Source organism: Vipera berus, assembly GCF_964194415.1.
Source record: "Vipera berus genome assembly, chromosome: 3".
NCBI lineage: Eukaryota > Metazoa > Chordata > Lepidosauria > Squamata > Viperidae > Vipera > Vipera berus.
Window position 1 is genome coordinate 206762482 of NC_138204.1, and position 13166 is coordinate 206775647.

The following is a 13166-nucleotide window of genomic DNA, read 5'->3' on the forward strand; positions in this document are numbered from 1 at the left end:
AGACGAGAGGTCCCCAACCTTTTGGGCACCAGGGACCGGTTCTGTGGAGAGAGGTTTTTTCTGTGGACCGAAGGGTGTATGGTTTTGTGTGCTTCCTGCATCCCACGAATGGGGCTTTGCTTGTTTGTGCAGACCGTTTGCTGGCATGCTGCGGACCTGTACTGGTTCACAGACCGGGGGTTGGGGACCCCTGTATTAGACTGTTGGGGGTGATTTGTAGACTATCTTCAAGGACAAACACAGATCTAGTACATGGAAGAGGTAAGAGAAAATCAGGTAGAACTGGGTGATGGAGTTAAGTGCATCATCAGCTTAGAGTCATTACATTGCCACAAATGGTCCAAGTCCAACTCCTCTTGAATTGTGTTGACTCTGATGCTAATTTAGTATTGAACTTTAGTTAACTAGATGCTTATTTATAGACTTGACAAATACACTTTGTTGAGCTACAACTTAACATGTGGTCCCGATTCCTTGCACTTGACATTAAACCACTCAATTAAACATTTGGGATCCTCAGACTCTCTGGGCATAGAAAAAGATATTTTAATTCATTCCTCCGAAAATTAGCCATTCCCATGCATATATTTTTTCCCTGTTCTGAAGTAAAAGTCAACTGAGACCTTTTTTTCCCCTTTTAAAATGTTCCCTGGGGATAAGCTAGAGAGGAAAGGGTTAAAAATCCTCTCCCTCTCCAAAAAGATACCGATGTGGGTCAAAGGCTGCATAGCTACTTTGAAGCCAATAAAATCAGAGAAGGAGTTCCACAATGTGTAATTAATGTAATGTGTAGTTTGTCCTTAAGAATAGCCTTCTAAGTCAAAGTTTAGGAAGATATTAAATCAATTCCGGTGTGAAGATTTATAAATGTCATTGCGCCAATGATGTGTCCTTTGAGTCTCTGGATGTGTAATTTAGTAAAAAAAAAACATGGGCATCATTATACTTTATTGCACTCCATATTAAAGTAACCTTTGGTACTGGAGTCACATGGAGTGGACAAAATTAGCTAAGGATAAACAAGGATTAACAGAATATCAGTATAACAGAGCGGATCTTGGAGGTCTTCTAGTCCACCTCCCACCCCGTTCCAGCAGGAGGCCATATAGCATTTCAGACAAGTGGCTGTCCAGTCTCTTCTTAAAAATCTCCAGTGATGGAGCACCCACAACTTCTGGAGGCAAGTTGTTCCACAGGTTAATTGTTCTCATTGTCAGGATTTTCCCCCCCTCAGTTTTAGATTGGTTCTCTCCCTGATTAGTTTCCATCCATTGCTTCTTGTTCTTCCTTCAGGTGTTTTGGAGCATAGGTTGACCCCCTCTTCTTTGTGGCAGCCCCTGAAATATTGGAATGCTGCTATCATGTCACCCTAGTTCTCTTTATTACACTAAGGTAAAGGTAAAGGTTCCCCCGCACATGCGTGCTAGTCGTTTCCGACTCTAGGGGCGCGGTGCTCATCTCTGTTTCAAAGCTGAAGAGCCAGCGCTTGTCCAAGGACGTCTCCGTGGTCATGTGGCCGGCATGACTAGACGCCAAAGGCGCACGGAACGCTGTTACCTTCCCACCGTAGTGGTCCCTATTTTTCTACTTGCATTTTTACGTGCTTTCGAACTGCTAGGTTGGCAGAAGCTGGGACGAGTAACAGGTGCTCACTCTGTTACGTGGCACTCGGGATTCGACCTGCCAAACTGCCGACCATCTGATCGACAAGCTCAGCGTCCTAACCCACTGAGCCACCACGTCCCTTTATTTATTACACTAGACATACCCAATTCCTGCAACCATTCTTCATATGTTTTACACTCCACCCCATAATCATTTTTGTTGCTCTTCTCTGCATTCTTTCTAGAGTCTCAACATCTAGACCAAAAGTGGATGCAAAATTCCAAATGTGGGCTTACCAAGGCATTATAAAGTCGTATTGACACATCACATATTATTGTGAAAGGTGGGTAATGTTTATTATATACTACCAGACAGGAAGACATTTCAGTTGTAAAGTTAACTGGAGTTTCTGGAAATATTATTATATCCATAGACATATTGACAGGACTTTGTCTTTCTTATATTTGATACCATCCCTTTGTCTTGTATTATATTTCTGGCCCTAAGCAGAGCTAAATTATGACTACAATGCTTAATGACTACACTTTACAATAGAGGTGCAGAAATATAGGTCTAGAGCAGAGGTCACCAACCTTTTAGGCACCAGGGACCGGTTCCGTGGAGAGAGGTTTTTCTATGGACCGGAGGGGGCGTGATTTTGTGTGCTGCCTGCATCCCGCAGATGGGGCTTTGCTTGTTTGTGCAGACTGGTTGCTGGCAAGCCGCAGCCCGGTACCGGTCCATGGATCAGGGGTTGGAGACCCCTGATATAGTGCATTACTTTCTATCCTTGGCAACTTCCCCAAGCATGCTGATTGGGGAATTCTGGGAGTTGAAGTCCAGACATCTTAAAGTTGCTAAGGTTTAGAAGCATGGGTCTAGTGGTTAAGGTGTTGGACTAGGACTAGAGAAATGTGAACTGTAGTCTTGCCTTAGGCACAAAGATCTAACTGACCGTGGACCAGTCAATCTCTCATAGCCCTGGGAAGGAGGCAATGGCAAACCACTTGCAAAGTCTTGCCAAGAAAACTGCAGAGACCAGTCCAAGCTGACTCAACACTGACTTGATGGTTTCCCGCATGAATACTTGCAAGGTACACACAGACACAAACACACACCTATCTGGGAGTGGAAAATGCTTGTTGAGATATTGTCCCAAAGGTCCTTTTTCAGGAGGCAACTGGACTTTCTTGTTTTTCTTTGAAGACATTTCGCTTCACTAGATGGTGGGGAAGTCAGAGTTGAAGAAGCTTCTTGGAAGAGAAGCGAAATGTCTTCAAAGAAAAACAAGAAAGTCCAGTTGCCTCCTGAAAAAGCATCTTTGGGACAACCATGATCTGGATGGCTGAGAATCTCCATAGACATCCTGTCTGACATCCCTTGTCCAGTTCTTAACTAGAATAAGTGTGTGTGTGTTGTGTGTGTGTGTGTGTGTGTAAAATGCTATCTTATTTATGAGATTTTCACAGAATATTTATTCTCCCTTGGCAATTTTTTCATTTTCTAACAAAAGGAAAGAAGACCATTTTTTTTCTTTAAAGAGGCAAGAAATTTTTTAGCAGATGCTATTTCAGATCATTATCTGCTCTTTAAACAAAGTTTAAACAAAATGAAACCCCTTTCAAGTTGAGCTTGACTTTTGGTGTCTTTCTTAGGCACATCCATGTTGTTCTGCTTTTGGCAACACAAAAGTGGTTTTCCATTGTCCTTTTCTGATTTTTTCTCCCCTTTTTGTTACTTTATGTAGTTTACAAGCCTAGGACCATCCAAATATCGACCACATCAAAACCTTCTTATGCTGTTGAGATCCATTAAGGTCTGATAGATGCTGCCAGCTAGCTAAGCATCCTTCTTATCTTTTTTGTTTGGAAAAAATAATGTAGGTTTATGAGTTCCTTTTTGCTTTAATGTAACTTGATTATGTTCCTGGACACCAGAGTGCAACAAAATGATTTTAGAAGCATATAATATTTACGTTCAAAAGTCATTGCTTCTATTTCCCAACGACTGTTCCAAGAGTATCTGATTTACCATAAGTCTAAAGAAGTCTAATTGACTCTTTGTTAGAATTATTTTTTAATATAAATTGAGGACTTTGTAGAAGACATCCTCCAGAACTATTGACTATGGGAGAAGAGATGTCTAGAAGAAATTACATTATAGGGAAAGAAAAAAGTGCCAGTCTCGGGATTTTCTGAAGAGAAATTTAATCAAAAGCGTACAAGTTTCTCATTAAGGATGGACCTGAAACCAAAGCAGGAAATAAAATACTGGATGCTATAAAGTACTGGGGGGGACACGGTGGCTCAGTGGGTTAGGATGCTGAGCTTGTCGATCAGAAGGTCGGCAGTTTGGTGGGTTGAATCCAGAGTGAGCACCTGTTACTCATCCCAGCTTCTGCCAACCTAGCAGTTCGAAAGCACGTAAAAATGCAAGTAGAAAAATAGGGACCACTATGGTGGGAAGGTAACAGCGTTCCGTGCGCCTTTGGCGTCTAGTCATGCCGGCCACATGACCACGGAGATGTCCTCGGACAAGCGCTGGCTCTTCGGCTTTGAAACAGAGATGAGCACCGGCCCCTAGAGTTGGAAACGACTAGCACGCATGTGCGGGGGAACCTTTAAATTTTACCTTTATAAAGTACTGGAGGAAGACTGCAGCCTGAATGGGAAGTCTGATAGTTGTTTGCTATTAACCACCATTGTGAATTATGAGCATGACATTCCCCCCCCCAAAGGGCTTGCTCATTCCATTTGAGAATGCTTTGAAAGCCTAGAGCAGGGGTAGGCAACATCGGCTCTTTTATGAGCCAGCCGGCTGGCTCAGGAATTCTGGGAGTTGAAGTCCATGAGTCATAAAAGAGCCGAGGTTGCCTACCCCTGGCCTAGAGCAACGGTCAGCAGCTAAAAGTTCAGATAAATCTCAGCATGGATAACTGTCTGAAAGATTCTCTTGACCTAGTTGTTTCTCTCATGAGAAATTCATTTCCTCCAGTTATTTTATCACAAGAGGAGGAAAATGTTTTTACAATGACTCCCTCAGGTCACGCAGCAACTTAGACCAATGTTTTTTCAAGCTTGGAAACTTTAAGAAGGGTGGACTTCAACTCCCAGAATTCCCCAGCCAGCATTGTTGGCTAGGGAATTTGGGGAGTTGAAGTCCACCCCTCTTAAAATTGTCAAGGTTGAGAAACACTGACATAGAATGTCCTCTAATTTTTTCTGGGCAGTGATATGGAAATAATTTGCTCTTACTCTCTCCATGCTGGGAAGTTTTCCAATTTCCTAATCTAGTCCACAGCCTGAGGATTTCATAATGGTCTCACATCCAAACCCAGGTCAGATTCTAGTCATGACTTAACCATGTGGGGTGAAACGAGTCATCGTGTGAAGCTACCATCTGGGTTTTGTTTGGTTCTTGCAGGAAATGTGAACAGAGAAACTAGGTTTTCTCAGTCTTCGCTGAGATTTTAGGCTATTGGCCATTCAATTCCTGCCAGGATTCTATACCAGGAGCCCTGTGGTTAGAATACAGTATTGCAGGCAAACTCTGCCCACAGCCTGGAGTTCGATCCTGACTGGCTCAAGGTTGACTCAGCTGTCTATCCTTCTGAGGTTGGTAAAATGAGGACCCAGATTGTTGGGGGCAATATGTTGAACATTGTAAACTGATCAGAGAGTGCTGTAAAGCACCAGGGGGTGATACTTAAGTCTAAGTGCTATTGCTATTGCTATCCTTCTCCCTATATTCGGAGGAGGGGCAGGGTGCAGTGGGAGGGAAGTGCTAAAATATGTGTCACAGTGTCAGCTTTACCCCTTGCATACCTACCTATGACATCACCACCTAAAGAAGGGAAGGCAGAGCTTGCATTATGACTTCACAAGCTACAATGAGAACACCACTGCAGACTGTCCTGGATATCTATACAATTAGTCCTCAACTTATGATCACAACTGGGCCCAAAATTTCTATTGCTAAGCAAGACAGTCAAGTGAATTTTACCCCGTTTTACAACCTTTCTCGCCACCGTTGTTAAGTGAATCCCTGCGGTTGCTAAGTTACTAACCCAGTTGTTAAGTGAATCTGACTTCCCCATTGAATTTACTTGTCAGAAGGGTGCAAAAGGGGATCACATGACCCCGGGACACTGCAACCGTCATAAGTTCATGCCAGTTGCAAACTGTCTGAATTTTGTTCATGTGATCATGGGGATGTTGTGACATTCAGCAAGAATGGCCACACTGGGCCATAAAAGAGTAGCTCCCAAAATTTATTTCTGGAAACTCTGCATCCTCTAATTTCCCAAGCGTTTCGAAGAAAATCTATAGTATAAATGGGCACATTAGAAATTATCCCATGGAAGGGGTCTCTTGGGGAGTCATTGCAATGCAAATAAAAAAGGGGTGGAGCTTTAACTGCCTGACTGTGTGGCTGCCATCTTGACTTTTTTGACCTACACTTTATAGACACCCCAATCCCATACGTAATAAGATATTTCTTTCCTGCAATTTTATTTTATTTTTTATCCTTTTTTCTACAGATCCCCAAGAAATCTGCCATTCTCATAGCAGCCGCTTTGCCGTGCTTGGATTTTGAACTGATTTTTGATTTCTCAACTAGAGTGAGTTGGATAGAGACAGTCTGAAACAGGTTTCTATTTATAATATTTTCACAGCGATAAAAAAAAAGAAGCTGCACGGAGCTGGCCGTGTGCTCATTTTAATTGGCCTTTCTTTAAGGTTAATCAGGTCTTCAATTATTGAAGGTCATAAAATACTTTAGCCTGATATTTAATTATTTGCTCCAAAGGGGAGCTGTGATTGGCAGGTTCTAGCAGAGCAAGTTGGGTGTGTGTGTGTGTGTGTGTGTGTGTTGGGGTATTTTCTGCTGGGAAAAGGTGCCTATGGGAAAGAAAGCTTTTGTCTTACCTGTTGGCCATGATAAAATACAGCTAACAGGAACATGGCCATGAGGAGCAATGAAGCTTCTTTCGTCCCCAGAAAATCTGTGCTATAAACAGAAAGGGAAGAGAAGGAGGAAGAGGCAGTGATTTTTAAAAAAAAACAACAGGAAAGAAGAGCAAAGCTTAAAACAAAAATCTTTTTCTATTGTTTTGTTTTGAAAGCCGGCTGGGTGACTTTAGGCCAATCACCAGGAGATTGGGAGATTTAGTCCTGTCTTGTCATGTGTGAATGTAGGAAGGAAAAGGTCAAGAGAATAGGGCAGGGGTAGGCAACCTTGGCTCTTTTATGACTAGAGGACTTCAACTCCCAGAATTCCTGAGCCAGCCATGCTGAGGGGAAAAGGAGAGGTTTCCAAGCTGAGCCATGCTGGCTCAGGAATTCTGGGAGTTGAAGTCCACAAGTCATAAAAGAGCCAAGGTTGCCTATCCCTGGCCTAGGCCTAGGCTGCTTTATGACTCGAGGACTTCAACTCCCAGAATTCCTGAGCCAGCCATGCTGAGGGGAAAAGGAGAGGTTTCCAAGCTGAGCCATGCTGGCTCAGGAATTCTGGGAGTTGAAGTCCACAAGTCATAAAAGAGCCAAGGTTGCCTATCCCTGGCCTAGGCCTAGGCCGCTTTATGACTCGTGGACTTCAACTCCCAGAATTCCTGAGCCAACCATGCTGAGGGGAAAGAGAAAGGCAACCAAGCTGAGCCATGCTGGCTCAGGAATTCTGGGAGTTGAAGTCCACAAGTCATAAAAGAGCCAAGGTTGCCTATCCCTGGCCTAGGCCTAGGCCGCTTTATGACTCGTGGACTTCAACTCCCAGAATTCCTGAGCCAACCATGCTGAGGGGAAAGAGAAAGGCAACCAAGCTGAGCCATGCTGGCTCAGGAATTCTGGGAGTTGAAGTCCACAAGTCATAAAAGAGCCAAGGTTGCCTATCCCTGGCCTAGGCCTAGGCTGCTTTATGACTCAAGGACTTCAACTCCCAGAATTCCTGAGCCAGCCATGCTGAGGAGAAAAGGAGAGGTTTCCAAGCTGAGCCATGCTGGCTCAGGAATTCTGGGAGTTGAAGTCTATGAGTCATAAAAGAGCCAAGGTTGCCTACCCCTGGAATAGAGTATAGAGCAGGGGTCTTCAAACATGGCCCTTTTATGACTTGTGGACTTCAACTGCCAAAATTCCTCAGCCAGGCACTGAGGAATTCTGGAAGCTGAAGTCCACAAGTCATAAAAGGGCCAGGTTTGAAGACCCCTGGTATAGAGTGCTTGTGGAAAAGATATCAGGAAATGGATGCATTGATTCCCTTTCAGACTCTGTCATTTATTCTCAGAATAACAGAATTGGAAGAGACCTTGGAGGTCTTCTAGTCCAACCCATTGCTCAAGCAGGGGACCGACCCTACATCTTTTCAGACAAATGGCCCTCCACTTTCTTCTTAAAAACCTTCCGTGATGGAGCACCCGCAATTTCTAGAGGCAAGTCGTTCCACTGATTATTTGTACTCACTATCAGGAAATTTCTCCTTAGTTCTAGGTTGGTTCTCTCCTTGGTTTGTTTCCATCCATCTCAGAAATTTCCAGACACAAGTATTTCTCGCTTCAAAATATTCTATGCGGAATTAAGTCAGACACTTCTTCTTCTTCTTCTTCTTTTTGCATTCATTCCATGAGAATTCCCTGCCCTAGCTGGGGTTCTTGTCCAGGTTTTCCACCTGATGCTAAAAACTCTCTCCATTTCCATGTTCCTGCTGAGTGACAGTCAATGAAAAGCCCCTGACAATGAAAGATTGACACATCAAACCAGCCGTGATATTGCTTTCCTCTTTCAGGGACCATGATAAGGCTTTCCCCTTTCATTTCTGCCCGTCTTTTTCCAGCTGATGAGATATTTCTAGCATCACTGCAGAATTATCTTGTCTAGAGATGAGATGATTCAGGTAAGGCTCCCTATTGGTCGAGGCTATTTTTGTTCCATTGTTCTGAAGAAATAAGAAGGGGCTGCGGAATAATTGCATACTGATTTGCAACACCATCTTAGGACATTTTTTTGGGGGGGGGGCAGATTATTTCCCTGCGTGTAGAAACCTAGCATGCCAGACATCCCCACCCCATCTGGAAGGTAATAGATGCACCTGGGAGGGATTTTGCTCCAGGCGACTGTTGTGAGAATGACTGACAGGCTAGGGGATTGGAAAAATTGTAGCTACTCTGTTTTTGACAGTTACATTTTACTTTGAGGAGCTATTTTATATAAGGAATAGGATCCAGAGCAGAGGAACATCTATTCAGATTTGTTATTTACTTATTAAACATATATGCCACCCATCCCACTATCTAAAGTATCTCTCCGTGGCTAAATTTTTGTTAAAGAGTTCCAGTTCAAAACAGTTCAGCTCTTAAGCTGCAATTTGATGCAGTGTTTAAAGGCGCTGGATTAGAACTAGGAGACTGTGAGTTCTAGTCCCTCCATAGGCAGGAAAGATGGCTGGGTGACTTTGGGCCAATCATCAGGAGACTGTGAGCTCTAGTCCCTTCTTAGGCATGAAAGTTAGCTGCATGAATTTGGGCCAATCACTGGGAGATTGTGAGTTCTAGTTCCACTTTTCCCACTTGATAAAAAGCATCCACAAAAGAGACCTAAACCAAGATGGATTGACTACATCAGTAAGTATTGCAGGCCCAATTGGTAGTTTGGTATAGGTTGGAAACATGCGGAAGAGGCCTTCATCCTGCAGTGGATAGATGAAGAAGAAGAAGGAGGAGGAGGAGGAGGAGGAGGAGGAGGAGGAGGAGGAGGAGGAGGAGGAGGAGGAGGAGGAGGAGGATTCAACCTTAGACATGAAAGTCAGTTGGATGATTTGGGTTCAATCACCAGGAGACTGTGGGTTTTAATCCTGCCTTAGGCATGACAGCCACTGCATGACTTTGGGCCAGTCCCTCTCTCTTGGCCCAGCATTCCTCACAGGGTTGTTGTGGGGAAAATAAGAGAAGGAAGGAGTATTAAATATGTTTTCTGCCTTGAGTTATTTATAAAAATAATATAAAGGCAGGATGAAAATCTACTGAATAAACAAACAGGTAAACAAAGACTTACTCTCCGTTATGATTGATGTCATCGTACTGGAGAAACAGGGAAGCATAAATGGTCTCAGTCAGGAAGCAGTAGATTGCAATCATCATGAGCAGCACGGCCAACTTGAGGACCGAATTGAGACGGAGAAACACGGCACAGGTCACCATAGCCAGGATACCGGTAAAGACGAAATACTTTATAAAGAAAATTGGGAGAAACATCAGCATTCAGACCAGCAACCTAAACTAACACATTCAGAATCTCATAGGGAATCACATAGCCCTTCAAGTATTGGAAGATGGCTATTGTGTCTCTCCTAAGCCTTCTCTTTGTTAGGCTAAACATACTGAGTTCTCTTAGCCATTCATCATACAATCGAACCTCCAGACCAGGGGTCTTCAAACATGGCAACTTTAAGACTTGTGGACTTCAACTCCCAGAATTCCTCAGCCAGCCAGTATTGTTACAGGGGCCCCAGCTATTCCCGTATGATTATTGGGTTGGTCTAGTGCAGGGCCCTTCAAAGTTGGCGACTTTAAGACTTGTGGACTTCCACTCCCAGAATTCTGGGAGTGGAAGTCCACAAGTCTTAAAGTTGCCAGCTTTGAAGAGCCCTGCTCCAGACCCTTTATCAACTTCATTGCTCTTCTCTGCACTCCTTCTAGGGCAGGGGTAGGCAACCTCGGCTCTTTTATGACTCATGGACTTCAATTCCCAGAATTCCTGAGTCAGCATAGCTGACAATTATATTAATCACCAACAATCTCATGTCTAGATTTTCTCTCTTATACAGGAGAAATCCTGCATTTTAAGGTTGGGATATCATGTTCCTACCCCCCTGGCTGTTTTGGACTACATGCCCCATATATCCTGACAATAATAGACCATGTGTAATCCGAAACATCTGGAGAGCCCCAGGATGCAAATGGTCGAGTTAGAGCAGGGGTAGGCAACCTTGGCTCTTTTATGACTTGTGGACTTCAACTTCCAGAATTCCTGAGCCAGCCATGCTGAGGGGAAAGGGAGAGGTTTCCAAGCTGAGTCATGCTGGTTCAGGAATTCTGGGAGTTGAAGTCCATGAGTCATAAAAGAGCCAAAGTTGCCTAACCCTGGCCTAGGCCTAGGCTGCTTTATGACTCGTGGACTTCAACTCCCAGAATTCCTGAGCCAGCCATGCTGAGGGGAAAGGGAGATGTTTCCAAGCTGAGTCATGCTGGTTCAGGAATTCTGGGAGTTGAAGTCCACGAGTCATAAAAGAGGCAAAGTTGCCTACCCCTGAGTTAGAGGAATTTTTGAAAGGATCTTTCATACTCACTTGAAGTGAAGCAACATGGTACAGACAGTCTTTGACTTACAACTGCCACTGAGCTGGGAAAATTGCTGTCGCTAAGTGAGACATTTGTTAAGTGAGTTTCACGGCTTTTCTTGTCACAGTTGTTAAGTGAATCGTTGTGGTTGTTAAGCAGTAACATGGTGGTTAAGTGAAACTGGCTTCCCCATTGACTTTGCTAGTCAGGAAGCCACAATGGCTGTTCACATGGCCCTGGGACACTGCAACCGTCATAAATATGAATCAGTTGCCAAGCATTCGAATTTTGAACACGTGATTATGGGGACGCTGCAACGATGGTAAGTGTGAAGAACGGTCATAAGTTCCCTTTTTTTTCAGTGTCGTTGTAACTTTGAACGGTCACTAAACAGACTGTTGTAAGACGAGGACTGTCTGTAGTTTCACAGTATCACTGAAAGAAAGTTTTGCTTTGAAGTTTCACATGATCCTAAAGCTTGGTATCATCCATCTGTTGCCTAGCTTAATACATTATGTTGTCTTTTCTCCATGCAAAATGATATACTTAGGATTACCTCTGGATACGAGCAAATGTCTGTAAAATATACCGAAGAGTTGAAAGTTTGATTCTTAAAAGGCAGTTGTTTGTCCAAGTCACACCAGAGCTGCAGACAAAGAAAAATAAAAAAGAAGAATAAGAAAAGCAATGGAATTGTTTGGCAGAACTTTTGTTGAGGAAGAAGAATGTTTGATTGGGCAAAGAGAGAAACAACCTAGAACTGAGGAGAAATTTCCTGACAGTTAGAGCAATTAACCAGTGGAACAACCTGCCTCCAGAGGTGGTGAATGCTCCAACACTGGAGGTTTTGAAGAAGAGACTGGACAGCCATTTGCCTGAAATGGTATAGGGTTTCCTGCCTGAGAAGGGGGTTGGACTAGACGACCTGCAAGGCAAACCAGACAGTTCCCACTTTCTTTTATATCTGTGGGAATTTTGTGAGGCCCGCAGGCATCCTTTTCAGGTTTTAGGTATGGTTCTAGGACCGGGATTTTTTCCCCTTGTATTATGCTTGATTTCTATTTTAACATTTCAAAAATATATATTAAAAGAGTGTTTTGATTTAAGACATTCTTATGAAATGGGTGGCCATATAAATATGATAGATAAATAGATAATGTAGATAGATAGGTAGATAGATACATAGACAGACAGACAGACAGACATATGATGATAGAGGAAAAATAGATGATAGATAAAGATGATTGATAGATAAATGATAGATAACTGATAGATGATAGATGATGATGGTGGTGATGATGATGAATAGACATTGGACAAAGACAGCAGTGTTTCATCTGAGGCCCCCTGAAAGATTGAATACTCTGGGGTTTGATTTCTTCCCTCCCTCCTCCCCTCCCCTCCCCTCCCCTCCCTCCATCTCTCCCACTTCTTCCTCTCTCCCTCTCTTCTCCCTCTCCTTCCTTCCTTCCTTCCTTCCTTCCTTCCTTCCTTCCTTCCTTTCCCAAGGAGAAAAATATATTTAAATACTTTCGTGCAAAATATCAGAAGCTACTATCCTGGGAAATCAGCTTTTCACAATCTTTCATGTTGCAGATTTTTGGGTTATAGCTCTCTTCACAGCCAGCCAGAATAACAGAGTATTACGAAAATACCAGTAGAACAGAATATTTGTAGCTCAGACCTCACAGTATAATGATAGGTTTGTAGAGCAGCATATCGGAAAGGCATCGGTTTGAGTAAAGTTGCTTCTAATTACTAGTTTATACTTTTTCTGCTCCCTCTTCCATTCAGACAACCTTTCCCTTCTTAAATACTTACAATATTGATGATGGCTCCCAGGAAATTAATCATAATTGAAGCAAAGATGACGACATTTCGGGCAAAGTAGGTCTCATTAATCCAGCAGCAAGTTTTCCGTAGCACCAGGGGTAAACATTTGTAATCCTCTGCAGTGGTTATCAGCACGAGAGCTGAATGTAATATAATTAGAATCGAAAACTGGACAATCATCGGAATCATTCTGGAGAAGGAAGTCAGACACACAGACTTAGAAGATGGAAAAACAGCCTTCTCCTGCATTTATAAGAAGAGTAAAATCTAATGTTTCAGGGCTTCATTAAATCTTCTAATTTCATCTTCTCGGGACAGATCATCCTGGAGAATGTCTACTCATGGAGTCATTAAGACTTTGATGCCAACTTACTGACACTTAATCCATTTTTATTCTTGT

At 43.1% G+C, this 13166-nt stretch overlaps 1 protein-coding gene across 3 annotated transcripts in view; it reads right to left on the reverse strand.

The window, feature by feature from the left end:
- The window catches only part of ADCY8 (adenylate cyclase 8), a 136893-nt gene that overhangs the window by 11719 nt on the left and 112008 nt on the right, over positions 1–13166 (reverse strand). For all 3 annotated transcript variants that reach the window (XM_081322743.1, XM_081322742.1, XM_081322741.1), the window contains 4 exons: positions 12755–12956; positions 11490–11579; positions 9648–9820; positions 6534–6615 (listed from right to left, as the gene is read on the reverse strand). In XM_081322743.1, coding sequence (XP_081178869.1) covers positions 6534–6615; positions 9648–9820; positions 11490–11579; positions 12755–12956 — 547 coding nt within the window. The remainder of the gene's footprint in view (positions 1–6533; positions 6616–9647; positions 9821–11489; positions 11580–12754; positions 12957–13166) is intronic.